Source organism: Gambusia affinis, linkage group LG16 (genome assembly GCF_019740435.1).
Source record: "Gambusia affinis linkage group LG16, SWU_Gaff_1.0, whole genome shotgun sequence".
In the NCBI taxonomy this organism is placed as follows: domain Eukaryota; kingdom Metazoa; phylum Chordata; class Actinopteri; order Cyprinodontiformes; family Poeciliidae; genus Gambusia; species Gambusia affinis.
Window position 1 is genome coordinate 664,050 of NC_057883.1, and position 21,589 is coordinate 685,638.

Sequence of the window (21,589 nt, forward strand, 5' to 3'; positions counted from 1 at the left end):
GAATTTTTTTCCTCCTGTATTGATAATAAGATTGTCTTTTAATTGATGCTCATATTTTAGGGTGGCCCTGAGATTAGGGGTCTCATAGTCGCCTAATAGAATCTGGCCAATAAAGAGTATTAATATTGTTATTGGTGTCAGGATCTGTTCCTGTTCTATGTTTATTTTGAGTTTCTGTGTCTCCGTGTTGTCATGTCTTCTGGCTCCCCTTGATTGTTCCCAGGTGTTTCTTGTCTTCTTGACTACCCTCTGTGTATTTAACCCCACCTGTGTGCTGTGTTCCTCGCCGTGTCTGTTCAGTCACTGGTTGTCAAGTTTTTGAGCGCTTTTGCATCCACTCTATGTGCTATCTAGACTTCGTGTTTTTTGGATTCTCTGGATTACTTGTTATCATTAAATTCATCACCATTCATTAGTGATGGTGAGATGAAGCCTCATGAGGCATTGAACCACTTGAGCCAACTGGTTCGAGAAAGGGTTCATTTCTTGAAGCTTCATGTGCTCACGAAACCACCTACTGGCCAGGTGTAATCACAACCAGCTGTATCTTAACACGTGTGATGAATTGAATTTTTGTCTATTATGGCTCTTGGGAATGCCTTCACAAAAGGTGAAGAAAAAAGAGACAAAGAGAGAGAGATAGAGAGAATATATATATATATATATATATATATATATATATACATATATATATATATATATATATATATATATATATATATATATGCAGAGAGAAAGAGAGAGAGAGGGAGACGCAGAGAAAGGAAAAAACAGAAAATCCTATCCTGTCCCACAGCTATCTTAAAAATCCTGATATAAAAATTAGTCTAAAATCATTAAATATTGATCCCAGAAAAATAAATAAATAAATAAAGGGGGAAGGGAAAAAAAATTCATTTAGATCAATACCTTGCTTATTCCAGAGCAAATCTGCTTATGATGTGATGGTATTGGAGTTCAAGGTAACTCGAGTTAAATCAGGTGGTGAAAACTCATGTATCCTTAATATTAGAATTAAAATTAAAAATAGGATAGCTGTGGGACAGGATAGGATTTTTCTCTCTCTCTTTCTTTCTGTCTGTATGTATCTATCGCTTTCTCTCTGTCTATATCTATTTTTTATTTTTCTGTTTCTGTCTATCTCTAGATCTATATATCTTTCTCTCTCTCTCTCTTTGCCTCGTCTTTTTTCTCTCCCTCTTTCTGTATCTGTGTGTCTCTCTGTCTCTTTTTTCTGTCTCTCTCTCTCTCTCTCTCTCTCTCTATATATATATATATATATATATATATATATATATATATATATCCAAACTCTGCAATCCAAACTATCAAAACTCTATCCACTCTCTCAACTGACCGCAACTCGCCTACAACAACCCACATTTTGAATGGAGCCTGTGGGGTTTATAAACCCCGCGCCAAATCTGAGCCACTTCCCGAAGCAGTCACGTGGTACAGCCGGGCAGCGAGGCTTCGGACGTCATCGTTTTCGGCTCCTCCCCTAAATGAAGCAAGCTTCGATACACGCTTTACGGAAACGCCCCCTCCATTACTGACACACGCCTCGAAGCCTCGGCATATCACGTAACATCACTACCATTCATCTTACCTGGGTCTCAGAATCTGCCTCCACCACCCACACCAGCAAATCATGACAATTGATTGTCATGAGGTTTTGCTTAAAGTTCAAAGCAAAACCTCAAAAAAAAAAATACAAAACCAAAGTTTGAATTCTGATTTCTTTTTGAAAAAAAAAAATAAAAATAGAGCATTAAGGAACAAAATTAAACCAGATTTTCTAGCATATGGGCTGTAAGTGGTCACTTCCTTTTCTGTTTTAAGCAAAACTAGTATTAGTGTCATTAGAACTGTCAGTGTTACAAAAACGGCCCAGTCCCTCTCTGGGTGAGGCGTATCCAAATGACTGTCAACATTTACAGATCCAGATTGCGAGTTCCTGGTCAGGGCCCATCAAACTGTTGACCAGTTTTTCTTGGTCACCACATGGTTTTGTTCCTGAAACATTACTTGGAATGTTTCATGAAAATTGGGGAGTTTTTTCATCCTTCTTGCTCGATCATATTTGATCCTGATTTCTGACGTTCTCTTATCTTCCACCTACTACCCTGCAGACAGCTTCAAGGTGTTATGGACCGCCTGCTTTCTTGGAAGTTTAATCAGGATCAGGCTGAGGCCCTACTGGCTGAGATCCAGAAGCAGGCATCCAGCCTTCCACAGATATTCACGTGGCCAGGCTTGGGAGACCGAAGACAGGCTGTAGAGCAGGCCCAGACCCTCCTGGAGCAGAGCACAGCCTTAGCCTCCGTATTCTCAGATGTGCATTCACAGGTAAATACAAAGAATTTAAAATATTTTAGTTATTAGAGAACAATTCTAAATATGTCTGCTTTTTTAAGGCTGAGGACCTGTATGAAATCACACAAGACCAAGTTTGGATTGAACCTTCCTGGAGAGCCAAGGAGGAGGCCATTCCTGCCCTGCTAAAACAGCTAACTGTGAGAATAAGAAAAACAAGAGAAATGTGACTGCAGCTGTTGTTTCAATCTAAACATGAATTTTTGTTCTCAGGATGTGGTAGCAAACTTGGAGCAAGGTATTGTGATGGAGCGGCAGTGCACTCTGCTTATTGAACAACATGAAGCAGCTCAGGACTGGCTGAGAGAGCAGGTTAAAGGCCTGGGACCCCCCCCTACAGACAGATCTGGCCTTTACAATTCTGTCAACACCCTAAAGGTTAACACATTTAATCTTCACAGTTTAAGTTGGAATACTAAGTCATCAATGGGTCGCATTTGGAATAAGAACTACATTTCTTAGACTTTAATTTGTGGGACTAAAAGACTGAAGAGTCTTGGCCAAATAACTTTGTAGTGAAGCATGTGTTTAGTGCCTTTTTTAGTTTGTAAGTTTGTTTGCATGTGTCTTCAGAATACTAACATGCATTTAAATATATTTTATGTGAAGAGTCAGTGTTTAGAGTTTTAATGTTTCTTCCTCATACACTACACCAGTGTTTCCCAATTCCAGTCCTCAGTCCCCCCTGCTCTGCATGTTTTAGATGTGCCTCTATACCAGAACAGCTGATTCAAATGATTGCATGACATCTTCTGCAGCCACCAAGTGCTGAAGGAGCCTGTTAATCACCTAAAGGAGGTAATCAGGGAACGAGACACACCTGGGAACTAATCAAGGGGAAGACAGGACAACACGGAGACACAGAGAACTCAAATCAACCCAGAGAAAAAACCCAAATCCTCACAGATCCAGTCCGGAATCACTTCAGTCATACTCTATATTTCCAATGTTAGAGGAGAAGCATTTCTGTCAACATGTAACAAACAAAAAAACAAGCAAAATCCTTTGGGAATGTCCGACTTTCCAGCATGTTTTCACAAATGCTTCATCTTGTCAAAGTACTGTCACTTTTACTTTATTAGAATTCTGACAGTAAATGAACAGAGGGGACACAGAACTATCAGAGGCTGTCATTCAGCATTATCTTATGTTAAGTGACAGATCAGGTTCAGGCCGAACAACAAAACAAAAAACACAAAACATCATTATGTACTTACATCACCATCATCTACAGATTTGTGCTGAACAGTATGAAGTGAACCTTCTTTAGTCCAAGTATTTTGGCAAATCGTGCTGTGGGCTGTTGGTAGTTTTCAGAGGACTACAATTTTCTTTGGCAATATTGCAGGGATATTGCAAAGAACATAAATCAAATGAAGCCACACTGGTCCGTTCTCCGTGACTGAGAGGAAAAGCATAAACGCATGCTCTATTGCAGCTGAAAACGCAGCATTTTCCTTTTACAGAAACCGTTATGCAGGGTAAATCCAGTAAAACAACTTGGCATTATTTTCCACTGAAGTGGATGTAGCCCCACTTTTGGGTATGGCTTGGATTTGCTATGTTCCAAAATTGTGACAACAATTTGGAAGTTTTTGAAACAGGTTGTATTGCAGATACCAGTAGGACATTTACTTATTCCCAAAGAACAGCTGGGTGTTTTTGTTTTGTTTTTGACTGTTTCTAGAACCATTAGATAACCAAATGGAAGGACACAAACATGTGAAAAGTTAATTTTTCATAACAGTGAACCTTTAATGTTTCAAGCCAGGTCCAAAACAATAAATATGTGTTGTGTCCGGGTACAGTTTCTTTGTAAAGTAGTAACATTTCAGTCATGTGGTACAAGTATTTGTACCACATGACCGAAAAGTTACAAATATCTGAACCAAAACATAGTTCAGATATGTGCTACTGAGTAATTACTCACCTCTTTTTTGAAAGTGCCAAATGTGCCTGAAATGCGTAGGCCAAAAAGGACCCATAGATACATCACTGGTCAAATATTTCACATATAAAATTAATAATAATAATAATAATGAAATAGATTGCCAATATTCCTCAGCAATGCCAATTTTGAGTAGCAGAACAACCTAATAATTCCAGCGTAACTTCATATTATGGCATAATACCGTTTTGTCTGGGTGCTCAGATCTAAAGCCAGACAGGAAGAACCAAAGAGCTCTGGAAAGGTAAAGCCAAATCTTCTGAAGCTGGGATATAATTCATTTAATTTCACATGATTATCGCAGTAGAAGCCATTTGTTTGTTAAAAGTTTATGAAATATATTTGCTCTATTTGATGTTTGTTGTGAATGACATAAACTCACAAACGAACAAGGTAATTAGTCCAACGTTTAGAAACTACAGCGGCTGTAATGAACCACAGCAAAGGTAAAATAACCCGAACAGGTGATCAAATAAAAACCACTCCTACCTTTTTACTCTCTCTCTCTTTGTAGTTTAAGCACATCTGTTACCATGGCAACCGCCTGCGCCCCGCAAGCCAAGCAAAGATTAAGTTAAAAACATAACATTCAGTCCGTTACTATATCAAGTTTTCAGGCTTGATATTTATTTCTCCATTATTAATCAGCGCTTCCCACAGCGATGGTTGATTGACTAGCAGAGCAGGAGTTTAAATTACCTAGTCGGTCCTTGAGTCGCCTTTTTTTTTTTCTTTTTTGTTAATGGAACAGAAACACGCTGAATTACGCAACACCTTGTTGAAAAAATAATTTCTGAGAATATAAATTTTAACACATTTGATTTTTCTTTTTTTAAATTACCATTCTTTAATGAAGCTACAAACATTAAGGATCTTAGTGAATATTTTGATAAGAGTGTCAGAAGAAGAAGTGCTGGTCTCATCGTCTTGGCGGCGTTCAGTTTGTCACCTACTGTCAAGATCAACTCAAAACATCTTGGGATCGATGGAACATCTTTTTTTAGATGTTTATTTTACCATCTTTTATTTTTCACTTATAAATGAAGAATCCTGATCAAATCCGGTTCTGGGGTGGCTTGTCATCAAAAGGTAACCCTCTCCTAACTGGCTGTAGCTTCTCATATTGAGGTCAAAGTTCAGATCTACCATAACTGACTGACACCTGCTGGCCTCAGGTTTGCAATCAGCAACCTCTTCCTAGGGCTAGAATCTCACTGAGGAAGAAATTGCATTAGATTTTGTATCACTTTATTATTTCTGCTATAACTGATGTATATTTGCATATAAAATAAGTCAATAGAGTTTCATTTGCAATTTTTATGTCATGAGGTAGATCTCAGCTGGCTGGTGGGAGAAAAAGTAGATCTTGGTCTCAAAAAGTTTGGGTACTCCTGCTACAAATGTATCTTTACTACACATTCTGGTATTTGTGCATTACTTGTTCCCGATATTTTATCTAATAAGTCTTCTGCTGTCCATAACTTGGAGTTTCTATACACGGTAGAAAAGCATTTAGAGACTATTGTCACTAAAATGAGAAAAAAAGAATTCCTAGCTTTCTCCTCTCTTTCTAGAGACTAATCTACTAATCAGATTGATAGATTGAGTGATGTAGGCTGCAGTCTTTCATAGCATCACTGATGGATATGATTATACTGACAGGAAGTAGCTTATTATTTTGTGTCAAAAATACAGTGAATATGTTATTGTTGCCATAGACACTGAAAGTGAACAAAGCTGTTTGCAATACATTATTTCACATCTGATCGTTGAAGTTGTATAATCTTTGGCCATGTGATACTGATGACCTATTATGCCTAATAACAACATCAATAATAATAAGAATAAAAATATTAAAAATAGATTTTATTTATGTAGTGCTTTTCTTAAAGCTCAAGGACACTACAGGAATCAAGCAACATTACAAACGGAGCACTCAAGTACATCAAACAAAATATATAAAAGAGGATGTTAATCATACCTTAAAAGCTGTTCTAAAAAAGGTGTGTTTTGAGAAATGATCTGAATAGGTCTGAACTGTCATGGATGTGTTTGTAGAGGGAGTGCCATAGGATGGGAGCAGTTATGGAGAACGCTTTATCACTTTAGGTCTGATGCTTGGGTGTTAGTGGTAGAGACATGAGGAGTGGAGGCTGTGTTAAGCAGTGTAATGGGGGACAGGTTGGTTAGGCAGCATGGGGCTTGATTATGGAAGGCTTTGAAATGGATGCGCTGAGAGACAGGGAAGCAGCTTCTGGAGAACTGGGGTGATGTGGTCACAGGAGAAGGTATAGCTAAGAAGGGGAGTGATGGATGGAGAAGTAATATTTTTTAGATGAAAGAAGGCAGTTCCTGTCAGGTTCAAACAACCTAAAACATTCAAACACCACACAAATAGGAGAAAGACAAGAGAGTTTTAGATTTACTTGCGGCAAGGAGAACAGACAGGAGCGTGCTTCAGTTACAATCTCCCACCGTTCTAAGCACGTTCTACTGCACCCTTTCTCTTTATTTTCTTAGGGCGGTCCCTAGTTACATAGCTTATTCTGTTATCTTGAGTTAATTACAAAGCGTTGCTGCTTCTTCTGTTCTGCTTCTGTTCTCTTGAGTCACAGGCGTGTTGGACCTACGGGCTGACATAATGCAAAGTGCAGAGTTCAGTTCCTATTTGCTTCCTTCTGTAGCTACAATGCAGGAACAGGTGATCTCACAGAACAATGGGAGCTGTTGCGCAACCAAACAACTTCACACAACAAACACAGCAAATATAAGATAACATATACTAAATATTTCTAGCAGTTCTGCAGCAATGGAGGAGCTGCCTCTATTTCCATCTATCCATCCATTTTCTAACACTCTTGTCCCTAGAGGGATCGGGAGGGGTGCTGGTGCCTATCTCTGGCTAATATTCTGGGCGAGAGGCGGGGTTCACCCTGGACAGGTCGCCACTAAGTCGCAGGACAACAGCTGCCTCTATTTATGTTGTTAAATGGTTGTCTATTTGTGAGATATGACTGTAAATAGAAAAAGTGATGCCGGTGATGTTGAGGGAGGATTCTATATAGGAAAGAAAAATGGTGTGACTGTTGGTGAGGTCTAAGAGGACAAGAATGTTGAGATGTCCAGATTTGAGAAAAGGAGGAGATCAATGGTGACTTTTAGTAGGGCTATTTCTGTGCTGTGAATTGAAGTCAGAATGAAATGGTTCATGCAAGTAATTGGAAGTAAGGTGGGTTTTCATTTGATTGGCAACAACACGTTCCAGTATTTTAGACAGAAAGGGGATGTTGGTCAGATCGTGTCAGGGTTTAGTCCAAGCTGTTTGAGGATGGATATCATAGCAGCAAGTTTGAGGTTTTGGGGAACTGAACTAGAGCTGAAGCAGGGTGATCATGATGATGATGATGATGTCACTGATAAGTCGATAAACGACAGGGAGACAGTTATTTACAAACACGGATGGAATGAGGTGGAGCTTTGCATGCGTGACATGAGTTTGGACAACTCCACTGGGGTCGCAGGAGAAAACTGACAGGAACAACCTTTTTCATCAAATATAAACACAATAAACCCATATTCACAACTGTTCTTACAGAATTTCACCTATGTGCATTTAGGAATGGGTACCTTTGACTCTTGAATTGATTTGGTATTGATATCCGGTACCATCTGTGATGGTACTCAACATTACCAATTTTTGGTACTAACTATTTTCTTATTTAACATATTTATTTCTAAATATACAACATTTAACAAAGATATCAAGACAACATCCAACTATCTATATAGTAACATCACAAATGTTTGACAAATTTCTTTAAAATGAAAACTCTTCAGAGCAACTAAAAGAGTGTTTTGTCGCATCAAACAAATTAAAATCCAGCTCCATGTATTCCTATTTGTCTTTTTCCATCACTTGACTCATTAATGTTGCTGTCGCCATCACCAAATGTATTAAACATTTGTTTGTCCGTGTTGCCAGCTACAGAGGAAGAGTTGCTGATAGATGCAGGTGTGCTAGCAGAGGCCAATGCAGGAGTGGTAGGTCTGAGGCTGTGGAAAGATATGCACACTTTAGAAAAATCTTGTGTTTAGCCAGGTGCTTTCTCAAGTTATGCATGCTTTCAACACTGGCCTTGTACCTCACATCACAAATATTGCAAAGAGCATAATTTGCATTGGATTTTGAAAACTGGAGCCATACATTTGAGCATTTTCTAACGGCTAAGCTTACTTATAGTCACATGAAAAAGTTTGGGTTCCCCTATTAATCTTAATTATTTTTATTTCTAAATATTTGGGTGTTTGCAATATCTATTTCAGTGTGATATATCTAGTAACCAATGGACACAGTAATATTTCAGTATTGAAATAAGGTTTATTGGGCTAACAGATAATGTGCAATATGCATTAAACCAAAATTTGACAAGTGGAAAAATTTGGGTACTCTTATTATTTTTATTGATTTGAATACCCTTATCTTCTTTTCACTGACTTACTGAAACACAAAATTTGATTAATAACTTTACTATGATTTGAAATTAATAGCCAGATGTAGCCAATCATGAGAAAATGTATTTAAGGTGGCCAGTTGCAAGTTGTTCCCCTATTTGAAGCTCCTCTGAAGAGTGGCATCATGAGCACCTCAAAAGATCTATCAAATGATCTGAAAACAAAGATTGTTCAACATAGTTGTTTAGGGGAAGGATAAAAAAAGTTATCTCAGCGATTTAAACCGGACAACCCAGAGTACCCAGACTCAGCTTCCACAATATAAGGCATGTTGGTGGGATTGAGGAGGTCTTCAAAGTATTCTGCCCACTGGCCCACAACATCCCGAGTTGAGGTCAGCAGCACACCATCCCCACTGTAGACAGTACCCCTGCCCCCTCCTGAGAGGGGGCAGAGGTACAGCATGGAAGTCATGGAAGTCTTCCTCCATGGCCTCTCCAAACTCCTCCCACGCCCGTGTTTGTGCCTCAGCAACCACCCGGGCCGCATGCCGCTTTGCCCGCCGGTACCCATCGGCTTCTTCCGGATTCCCACAGGCCGAAAAGGCCCAATAGGACTCCTTCAGCCGGACAGCATCCCTCACCGAAGTTGTCCAAAGGGTTCGAGGGTTGCCGCCACGACAGGCACCGACAACCTTGCGGCCACAGCTCAGATGAGCCGCCTAGACAATGGAGGCACAGAACATGGTTCACTCTGACTCAGTGTCTCCCACCTCCCTGGGACGTGTTTGAAGTTCTGCCAGAGATGGGAGTTAAAGCTCTGCCTCACAGGGGATTCCACCAGATGTTTCCAGCAGACCCTCACAACACATTTGGGCCTGCTAGGTCTGACCGGCATCCTCTCCCACCACCGGAGCCAATTCACCACCAGGTAGTAGTTAGTGGACAGCTCCACACCTCTCTTCACCTGAGTGTCCAAGACATATGGCCGCAGATCCGATGAAACGATGGCAAGGTCGATCATCGAGCTGTCCTGGGTCTCCTGGTGCCAAGTGCACATATGGACACACTTATGCTTGAACATGGTGTTTGTTATGGACAATCCGTGACGAGCACAGTAGTCCAACAACAGAACACTGCTTGTGTTCAGATCGGGGGGCCGTTCCTCCCAACCACACCCCTCCAGGTCTGACTGTTATTGCCCACATGAGCGTTGAAGTCCCCCAGCAGAACAAGGGAGTCCCCATGAAGGGCACTCTCCAGTACCCCCTCTAAGGACTCCAAGAAGGGTGGGTAATCTGAGCTGCAGTTCGGCCCATAAGCACAAACGATAGTCAGGACCCTCTTGTTCACCGGGGTAAACCCCAATGTACAGGCACTGAGATGTGGAGCAACAAGTATGCCCACTCCTGCCACTCTCACCTTGGGCAACTGCAGAGTGGAAGTATGTCCAGTCCCTCTCAAGAAGACTGGTTCCAGAACCAGAGCCATTCGTCGGGGTGAGACCAACTATTTCTAGCTGGAACCTCTCGACCTCACACACTAGCTCTGGCTCCTTTCCCACCAGAAAGGTGACATTCCATGTCCCAAGAGCCAGCCACCAAGAGGGTCGGACTGCTAGGGTCCCCTCCCTCGGCTGCCACCCATCTCACAATGCACCCGACCCCTTTGGCCTCTCTCACAAGTGGTGGGCCCATGGGAGGGGGGACCCATGTTTCCTCTTCGGGCAAAGCCCAGCCGGGCTCCATGGGTAAAAACCTGGCCACCAGATGCTCGTCATCATGCCCCCCCTACAGGCCTGGCTCCAGAGTGGAGCCCCGGTGACCCGCGTCCGGCCGAGGGAATGCCGAGTCCAATGTTTTTAATCATCATTGGGGTCTTCAGACTGCGCTTTGTCTGGTCCCTCACCTAGGACCTGTCTGCCTTGGGTGACCCTACCAGGGGCATGAAGCCCCAGACAGCATAGCTCCCAGGATCATTGGGGCACTCAAACCCCTCGACAACAATAAGGTGGCAGCCCAAGGAGAGGACATCCAAATATTTCGAGACAAAAATAATTAAGACTAATAGGGGTGTCCAAACTTTTTCATATGACTGTAGTTTACTGAACCAGCTGATGTCATTACGGGCCTTTGTGTGCTATGCTGCATTCAGGACAAGTATGGAAAATCCCCTAATCATCCTCCATAGCGAAATGTACCATTTGATTTTATGTGATTAGGTTCTCTGTAGTACTGAAAGAATTTGGTTGGTACTTATAAAAGTATAAACGAATTCGGTACCTATTCCTATGCGCAACCTTATTCCAGGCCTCCTGGTCTAACATTTTTGTTTTTTTCTAGGCTTTGCTCCTGACAGTTGATAGGGAGCAGAGAGACATGATGGAACTGGATTCTGCCAAAGACTGCTTGTTGAGCCTCTGTACACCTGAAGGTCAAGATGCTATCACACTGGAGGTTCGCTACCTCCATGAACTGTGTGCCAAATCAGAGCATGAAGTCAGGAAGCACCTGACAACCTGTGAAAGGCGGTTAGAGGAGATGGACTGTGAACTGGCCCAAATATCCCAGGAGTTAAAGGAGAGAGCGGCTGCCCTGCAGTGGGAACTGCGCTCTCTGGACCAGGCATTTAGTTACAGTGAACCTCAGAACAACATAGCTCAGCTTCAGCAGCACTGGCTCAGCCTTCAGGTATTGTCTGAATTTTCTTTCAAAATGTTTTGCTGAAAAAAAGGCACCTTCTAAAATAATTGTTTCTCTCCCACTGTGCCAAGTGTTGAGTAATGTGGCTTTTCATTTTTCTATCAGAACTGTGAGAACTCACTGCTGGATTTAGGTGTCAAAGTTCAGGACCTGTACCAAGAAGTAAAATCTGCACCATATACCAACGAGTTACCTGCAGAAATTATCAGTTTGGTTGAATCTTTATGCCAGCAACATACCAGGTACCATTATTACAAACACCTTTTCCTGACATTTCAACAGAGCTGCCAATCATAATGTGCACAATTATTAGGCAAGTTTGAGTTTTGACCATTTCATCATTTTTATGCATATTTTCCAACACTGAGTTGTACAAACCTGAATGCTTATTGAATAATATAAACATATCTGACGTGTATTTGTTCAATGAGGGAGAGTGGGAGCTAAGGAGATCAACACTATATCAAGGTGTGTACAATTATTAGACGGCTTCTTTTCATCAGGCAAAATAAGCTGTAAAAGAGACTTAAGTGACTCTGAAAAGTCCAAAATTGTAAAAAGTCTTTTAGAAGGACTCTTGAAATTGCTAAGATGTTGGTTGTGATCACAACTTAGCTGGAGTACCCAGTAATGTTAATTACATACATTGAAAAGACATCCTACCTACATTTAAGCTCTGGGGCTGCTTTGTTACCTCTGGCACTGGAAACCTGGTGAGCAAAATGAACTTGATAAACTATCTGGAAATCCTTGGAAAAAAATCCCCACTGTCTGTGAGGAAGCTGGTGTTTTGGTGACACTGGAGAATCAAACTCGATGTCCTGAAAATTCTCTAGACTGATCATCAATGGCTGCAGCATATAAATTTGGCTACGAAGAGTACACTAAGATTGATTAGGAGTAATGCCAGAAGCTACTGCCTGGTTTATAAATCCTATTTTTAGCAGGTCATACCTCCTGAATGATACAGCCTGAATTCATCATTTAACCTTTCATTGTGGTTCATTAGAGTTTAAAAGTAGAATACTTTGGTCCTTGTCACTCTGCAGGACCAAATTAGAGGTGTCATCCTTGGAGCAGAAGTCAGAGACTGATGGTGTTCTTTGAAGAATGATGAGGTTCCCTTATTCTAAAACTATAACGTTTACTGATCGAGACTTTCTATATATATATGACTGAGCTTCTCACCCTATCTCTAAGGGAGAGCCCAGACACCCTATGGAGAAAACCCATTTCGGCCGCTTCTACATGTTATATATATGTGTGTGTGTGTGTACACATTTCTGTTATACCGGGTGGCAGAAACATGCTACATTCACTGACTCTGATTTCTATTGATTAAATGGAAGCAGAAAAAGTATTCCCTCCTCACATTATTTATTGAACCTACATTTTTTTTTCCTGAGTTGCACAGACACTTATTTGTATTGTATGTTTGAATGATTACAAGATCAATTAATAACAACTGCACTACATTTTCTTTCTCTGCATTGACAGTTTGGAGTTTAGGCTAAGTGACCACCAAGGGGCCTGTTCGACAAACACAGCTCATTATCTGAGGGACTCTATTTCTATTATGCAACAGTGGACCCACAGCAACCCTTCAGATTTAGTTTCTTCTGTGCAGGTTTTCTCCTTGTCTCTCAATCACGTCACATATTTTACTGTTAAATTACTGCTAATATTCTGCCTCTCCATCTATGCTATCATAAAATATATAATACATAAAATATATTACACAGATATGTGAGCAAACGTTAATGTTTTTTTCCCCCTCTTGGTTTCAGATGGCCAGAGACGAAGTTGAAAATCTGCAACACAATCTGCATGAAGCACTTTCTCATCAACAATTTCTAACAGCCTGCCTGACACAAGACTTGTTTGAGAAGTTTAAGAAAGAGTGCTTAGAGACTCTTGAACATGTAGATGCACACAAGAACTTTTTAAATCAGAGCTTGAAGGTAACTACATCATAGAATTGTGTTTCCAAATCAATGTTTTGTAAGATCAAGAATGTTTGTAAGATCTTGATGTTTGTAAGATCAAGATCTTACAAAATTAAGACTAAGAAACATGGTGGTTCTTACTTTAAATAAAGTAGCTTAAGTCTAATACACAAAACCTTAATTCAGTTTTCTCTGTTTTATTGAAGGAAATTGAACAGAGAGGCAAACAACTGCCTGATACTCGGTCCTTGGATATGTCTCGTGTAAAACTGGTGGAAACAAAGAGTACTGTTGTGGCACCACCTCGTAAGAACAAGAGTTTCCATGAGAAACAAAGTGCATCCTTACCCAAAACGTCTACATCTGTTATGGATGAATTATTGGTTCAAACTGAGGAAATTCTAAAAACCAGTTTGAAACCAGCCTTGGAAGTTTCAAAAAGTGCTACATGTGAAGAAATTTCACTGATTCCATCCAGAAGAAATTCAAAGTGCTTAGAGACCGAAAAAGAACTTGTCTATACTGAGGTGGAGTCAGACATGAGGAAAGCTATAAACACTCACTGCAGTGATATCGGTAGCAGTGAACCTAAGATCAAGTTTGAACCAAGTAGCATTGAGGCCAGGGGTCAAATTTTACTCTCAAACCCAAGTGATGCTAAATTGCAACAGAACCAGGACTATTTTAAAATTGCACCATCTGGAGTTACTACTGTTGAAAAAAATACAAGTGTTGTGTGTCCACAGTTTGTTCAAGGGTACCCTGAGATAACTCTTTTAAGACAAAAAGAGGTTCAACCTCCCAGACAAAAATCAATTAGTCCAAAGTTTTCCTCTAAATATCTTGAACAACAAATGGTACGAGTAGTGCTAACTGAACTCAGCCATGGGGAAGAATCAAAACATATACCAATCATAAGAAAATCAAAGACTGCCGTCCCAGCTGCAACTTGCATGAAAGTTGCTTTTGATAAATGGAGTACAGAAGTTGACCCTGAAGATAACAAAACACCTGTTAGCTTGGAATCTTCAGATTTGCACAGAGAATCAGAAAAAAGTGAAACCTCTGAAGAAGAGAAAGATAAACCTTCTCCAGCCAAAAGAAGATTAAAAGGTCAAGAAACACCAATAGAGCATATCTCCAAAACATTGGCAGAAAGCCATCCCCATCCAAACAGTGACAAGTCTTTACAGAGTTCTAAAGAGCAACAACAGGTTTTAGTAGAAGAAACTGAAATTATACCAAGTTGTCGGAGGTTTAATCTTGAAGTTCAGTTGGAGTTAAATTACGCTGCCAATATAACACCGAGTTTAGACCCTGATGATACCCAACAAGAATCAAACTTTGCCACAGAAACCTTTATAGACAGTCCTTTTTTGTCACCCAGAAGAAAATCAGAGAAAACAGAACTGTGTATTGTACAAGCCTTTCAGATGGATGAGGCTGAAGGTAATACGTCTTTTCAGTTTGAACAAAATAATAATGAATCTATGGCTCAAGGATCTTCAGATGAGCTCAAAGAATTAACTGACTCTTCTCTTAAGGACAAAGGTAAATTTTCACCAACTAAATGTATCTCAGGACCATCAAAACCTTTGCAAGACACCATTGCAAAACATGAACAGGATAAATTAATGTGGCCTGAAGGACAGAATCCTTCAGAAGAAACAGAGACCATTTTAACAGAAATAGCAGTCATACCAATTAATAGTGATGTTTCGGTATCTGTTCAGCCGGCCACTATGGGAACCTACAACCTGGAGTCTAACGAAACAAAAAAAGAAATTGGAAGTGGAAAAGCTACTGATCAAGAAGAACATGAGCCTGTCCTAACCACAAGGTCCAACAGTCTTGTAAGTTATCGAGACCATTTTAACAAGAAGAAGGCACAGGGAATGGAAAATGATCAGATCAGATCAGGGGAAAATGAAAGACAGACTGAAGTACTAGTAGTGGAGTCAGTTAACCTTATACAAAACAAAAGATTGTCAGAATGTTCAAGGCTTCCTCTAGAACACTTGACTAATGATCAGGTTCCATCAAGTGAAAAGCATGATGCTGAGAGGTCAAGGCCACCATCCACGGAGCAAACAGATTTTATTTTGGCAGGAACTGAGCTTAGACAAACAGGAAAAGATGTAACAAGGGTTGAGCCTTCAGCAGGTCCAGAGTTACTATGTGCTACTGAAACACACACTGATGTAGTCACAACACATCTTATAGAAAAGCATAACATCATTGTACTTACCATGGCAGAAAATAACAGCAAGGACATTGAAACTGTGGCAGAAGACATCAGCTCAGAAAAAAAGAATGCTTTCCAAGACCAGGATCAACAAGAAAAGGAAAAGGCCACAGTTGATCTAGACACAGGTGAAAGATTTCTACAGTTATTAGATAGTTCTTTCCACAAAGTAGAAACCTGTGTTTCAGCTCATGCTAACGGGTCTAAAGCAGACATTTCATACAGTTCAAGTATACCATGCAAAACATTCGACGCCTGGCTTCAGGAGTCTGAGCACAAGGCCAAAGAGACTCTTCATCAAACTACTTCTCAATCTTCAGAAAGAGATTTGGACATGGTTTTGGAAGAACAATGCCTGGTTTCTTCTGATACTACAAATGTTTCCACAGCTTTACAACCAGAGATTATAGCTGTTGAAACTGGTGCTTTAGAGATGAAGGAAACAAGGAAGGAACTTAACACAGAAAGAGATTCTTCAACTCAGCCATCAGATACACTAACTACTGATCAGGAGGAATATGAGTACTTTACAACCACAACACCAAAAAGCTTCGTTGTTACCCCAGAAACCTTTCACAAGGAGGAAACACTGGTGACGAAAGCTCCTGATCGTCAGATAGCTGAAGCTACTATTGAGTTGATGTATTTTAGAGGCCAACCAGAACTTATAGGTTCAGTTATAAATGAACAAAGTCCAGACAAAACTGAGCCACAGAATCTAGGTAATAGTGATAAAAATAAAACCCAAAGTCAATGTGAAGAATCACCTTCAAGAACACAAGAAGACAGAGGACCATTTTCAACTTCTGTAGTGGGACTAACACAGATTTCATTAACCAAACAAAAGTCAGAAAGTCTCAAAAACATTGATGAAATGAAGGTATCTGGAACAAAGACAGAAAATGGCAATATAGACAACCAAACTGTTGTACAACACAGTGTCGTAGCTGAAGAAACTAAAGTTCAAATTCTGGAAGATGAGACTCTACAAGGAATGAAAGCAGCCACAATCATTCTTGATACAAGGGAAAAATGTATGGGTAAAGCAAGTTATCTGCGCCACGAGTTGGACACTTGTGCATTAAGCCATCATGCTAAAGAGAATGAGGAAGACATTTCAGCCATTCCATTAAAGTCATGTCAGGAGTCTGAGCAGAGAGTCAGAGGTTGTCCACAACAAACAATTGCCCAGTCTTCAGAAAGAGATCTGGAAACTGCTTCCAAAGTGCACCTTTCTTTTTCCTCTGGCTCTATACATCCACCAAATATAGCTAATTACATATTAAATTTGTGGAAAAACACAGACAAAATTGAGAAGAGATATTTGATTCTTGATGTGCCTGCAGCTGCATTCAATAGGATAAATGAGATAGAGCTAAATCAACCTGATACAGAGTTTCAAGGCAAATATATTTCCAACAGACATAGCTCTGCTGTTTCTACACTTGCTTTATCTCAAGAAGAAAGGACTGAGCTCACAGAAATACACTTAACAGAGAATGAAAATTTTAAACTGAGAGGAACTGTGAATGAGCAAAAAGAGTCTGAACATAAGGCATCACAGAAAATATATGAGATGCTTAAGGAAAGTTCTGTGCATGTAGTCAAAGAGATCAAGGAAGAAGTGTTTGCTCAGAAGGAACCTGACTGCATTCTAGATCTAAATATCACTAGCAGTCCTGAGGTCACTGACAACACATGTGTCACAGGAGATGAGACAATTAAGGAGACTGTTGAAAGCATTATCCAAGAAGATATTACTGAAAAAACCTCAGTTGAAATCAAGGCTCCTGGTTTGGAAGCAGCAATGGTACACATGACAGAACCTATAGAAATAAGCTTTTATGAGCAAGACCAAATACATCAGATTGAGACTAGACTGGCAAAGGAATGCAGTTTTCCAGTTAAACGTCCCACTCTTCTAACTCATAACGGTGATGCAAAATCTGTCACCTTAGAGAGATCTCAAATACTGACCGAAGTCTGTATTCTACAGCTAGATATACAGAGCAGCCAAGAAGAGAGTGATCCCACCTCTATTGAAGAAGAAAAAGAGACAGTCATAGATATTGATCGAACACACAACCAGTCTGAAAAATATATAGAATCTCTCAACCCAGAGGAAGCTACATCTACAATGAGTGAGACAGAAATTCAAGACAGTAGTAGCCAAATTGTAGGTAATGTTGGTCAAGCTAGCTCTGTTCAACTCACCTCTTTTGGTTATGAGTCAGTACACTCAGAGGAAACAAGAGTCATTGAAATATGCTTAAATGACATAGGTCACAGAGAAAAACAGACAAAGATAGAACTTTTGAGAACAAAAAATGAAAAGGCTGGGCCTGGCAAAAGGCATAGTTTTATGAAAGATCATCCTGAAATGGCAGCAGAAACACCAGATTATTTTTCTAACAGTCTTGGAGAAAAATCCAAAGAGTCAGAGAAAACTCACAAGGAACCTGAAGAACAAGAAGCCCAACAAGCCAGTGGGCAGGAAAAGATGTTTGTCAAAGTAGAGGAGCCAGACATAGATGGAATAAGAGCGGAATTACAACAAACTCACTCCAGTGTGTCTCAGGATGACTCCTCACAACCATTGTCCTCATGTGATGCGGACACTGTACTTGATGACAAAAGAACCTCTGAACAAGGTCATTTCAATACAGAAGTAATGAATAGGCAAGACATCTGCAGAACCATAGAGGAAAGTCATGGGGATCTGTCCCAGAAACTGAATGACAACTCTATTACAGAAAAAGGAAAACAGTTATTGATTTTACAACCAGAAACTCAGGTGCAAAAAACCACATCAGTGGTTACAATTGCAAAGATGCCAAAGACTGATCCAAATGAAACATGTATACAAGGCCAAAGAGGGATAGAAAAGCAAAACCTAATTTCCATAGGTGTTTACCCTGAAGAGATGTTAATGGTAGATTTAAAACAGCAAGCATTCTTTGAAGCAAAGAAACCTGAAATAGATAATAAGGAAAAAATTCAAGATTACAAGCAGCTAGAATCCGGAAATGGTACATTACCTGAAGTAGATAAAGATCCTGGTGTTGCTGAACAACCATCTAAACTGGTAATACAAGACACTGATGTTGGACCAGAGACCTTTCATAAGAACTTTATTGAAAATGCAGAAATCTTTGTGAGTCCTTTTGACGTCCGAATTGCAGACACTGAAAAGCAGCTAGGAATGGTGCCATGCATAAACACTGACTCAGTAAAAGAAAGCCAAGATGCAGCACTAGCAAAGGTTCAGCAAGGGTTTGAAAGAAATGAAGAAGATGTTCAAGAAACCTTTACAGAGCGGTTCATGTCTCAACCTAGCTTGGTCCAAACGTATAAACACTCAACAGATGCAAAAGAAAAGATTGAGCAACAAGTGACAGAGACTGAAGAAAGTACAGTCAGAGCAGATCTACAGCTTCAAACTCCTGATGATCAAGTAAAGCTTCAGACTGTGAACTTGCCAAAGGTAAGTTATTCTATTATAGGCATCAGTATTTTATAAGGAACACAAATCTTAACCCCCAAATAGAATACACCAACTATCATGGTAAGAAAGAAATATTGGCGTTGAAGTCAGGCTACTTACATCCTCCAGGGTCATGTGACACATTATATAAGATGTTGTGTTGGAATCTTATAAACCTCATTACCAAATTGAGATGTAACTGATAATGAGGTTGTTATTGTGGCTTTCTCTGCTGCTGTATGATATTTTAGCCATTCAGTTAGAAAAGGTACACTCACTGGCCACTTTTTAGGTACACCTTTCTAAGACTGGGTTGGACCTCTTTTTCCTTCAGAACTGCCTTAATCTTTCATGGCATAGATTCAACACGGTACTGGAAACATTCCTCAGAGTCTGATCCATATTGACTTGATAGCATCATGCAGTTGCTGCAGATTCCATGATGTGAATCTCCCATTTCACCACATCCCAAAGTGAACTGCCGCTCACTGAATATTTTCTCTTTAGTCAAAATTTTACATATATATTTATGAATGCTCATATGAGGCCTTTTCATTTTTATCTTTTGGAAATAAAGTGATCTAGCCTAGCCATTGGGTTCTTATGCCATTCCGCTTGAATCTCATCTCCCTTCCTTGCTCTGTCTGGATGTGATGGACTCCTCCAGTAGAATTTCAACTGGGTCAGTCACCGGAAAGAAATAGCAGTTGTGACTGATGATGTCGATTTTCTGTGCTAATTTAGAAGTGTAGTCTGCCTGTAGTTGTAGTTTAGCAATGGGAGGAAGTTTCCAGTCAAAGTTGTATACCCCCAGGAACTTAGAGCTGCTGATCTCCTTTTGTCTTGTTCAATCAATCAATCAATTTTTATTTGCATAGCACATTTCAGCAGCAAGGCATTTCAAAGTGCAAACAAAAACACAAAGTCACACAACAATCAAAACATTACATTAACTCAAGTTCCATCATTAAACAGCTGGGTTTTTAGTCAAGATTTAAAGGAAGTCAGTGTTTCAGCTGTTTTACAGTTTTCTGGAAGCTTGTTCCACGTGGTGCATAGATGCTGCTCTGGAATACTTATAGCTGACTTAAAATATGGGGGAACAATGGTCTGGTACAGTGATGTATTAAAGATGTCCTTGAGCACATGGGCTAGCTGGTTCCCAAACTCTCTGATCAGCCTTCCTTTAACGTTGTCAGGAACGTTCCAGTGCATATCCGTGCATTCACGGAAAACAGCAACTCCGTCAGAAAGCTGACCACAGCTGGGTGGATTTGCTAGTAAAAGACAAATATGGCTGACGCAGACGAAAAACGAACCAGTTTTTGGTTCGTTTTTGGTCTGTGCCTTTTCTAGTGGAAAAGCGCTTTTAGAAACCCAGTAAATATACACAAACTTTTTACTTGTCTTTTTACTTGAAAATGTGTGGCAGATAAGCACAAGGATGAGAAAACCTCACTTGAATGTAAATATTAAAGTTCTTACGTTTGTGTCACATAAAGATTGGTCTGTGCACCAAAACATATAAAATGCATGTTATCTGTGGGTAATTTCATTCTGACTGAAAAATAAAAGTGGGTCGGATCAACAGTTTAACTCTAAACATGTCAGATTTGATTATTTATAAGGTGATCAACGTGCGCAGACAATCAAACGTAAGTAGCTGTACAAAGGTGGAACATTTTGGCTCTGATGGAGAATATCACCAATAGAATGTTTCAGAGTCCATTTGATCAGAGGCCATATTGATCTGCTGGGAAAAGTTGATGGTGGTTATTGGGCCATAGTTATTGCTTCAAATGGTGACAGCCTTCCGGGTTTTTATACAAATTTATGGGTAGCGACAGGGTTGACCAGGAGCTGTGCTCTATTCCCACAAATTGGGATTTACAAAGAACAGATCTGCACAATGTGTGTATACACGGCTTTATACGTTAGAATTATTTTGGTGCGCCAATTTGTTTGTACACCAATTTTTAGTGTGAAAGCTGCGCACTCTTTTATATGTGAGGCCCCTGGAGATGTTGGTAGTTGTTTTGAACATAATCCCTTGGTTGACTACCGTATTTTCCATACAATGGAACACATGATTTCAGTTTCTTTTGAGACTTCTTTGCATCCCTTACCAGACTTAACCTACATTGAACATTCTGAAAGCCTCAGAAAGTTCTTTGCAACTCACTATGGGGTTCACAGTCACTTCAGCAGTTTGGAGTACCAAGCTAATTGTATGGGATTTAAACAGGAAAAATCTCAATCAAATAAGGAGAAATAATGTTCTAAAATTATTGAACTTACTTTAAGATTTTGAGTGGATTATCCTAATATGTTCACTGAAAATAAAATTTTTATGACATTTTACAGAAAATTTATGTTGCTTGAATTTTTTCATACTGTTTAAATGTATATTAAACATCTAAAAATATAAGAAAAAGAA

At 39.9% G+C, this 21,589-nt stretch overlaps 1 protein-coding gene across 7 annotated transcripts in view; it reads left to right on the forward strand.

The window, feature by feature from the left end:
• The window catches only part of LOC122845669 (nesprin-2-like), a 283,421-nt gene that overhangs the window by 179,442 nt on the left and 82,390 nt on the right, over window positions 1–21,589 (forward strand). For all 7 annotated transcript variants that reach the window (XM_044141999.1, XM_044142000.1, XM_044142004.1 and 4 more), the window contains 8 exons: window positions 2,133–2,349; window positions 2,418–2,516; window positions 2,590–2,754; window positions 11,118–11,465; window positions 11,583–11,719; window positions 12,975–13,104; window positions 13,265–13,438; window positions 13,630–19,152. In XM_044141999.1, the coding sequence (XP_043997934.1) occupies window positions 2,133–2,349; window positions 2,418–2,516; window positions 2,590–2,754; window positions 11,118–11,465; window positions 11,583–11,719; window positions 12,975–13,104; window positions 13,265–13,438; window positions 13,630–19,152 (6,793 nt within the window). The remainder of the gene's footprint in view (window positions 1–2,132; window positions 2,350–2,417; window positions 2,517–2,589; window positions 2,755–11,117; window positions 11,466–11,582; window positions 11,720–12,974; window positions 13,105–13,264; window positions 13,439–13,629; window positions 19,153–21,589) is intronic.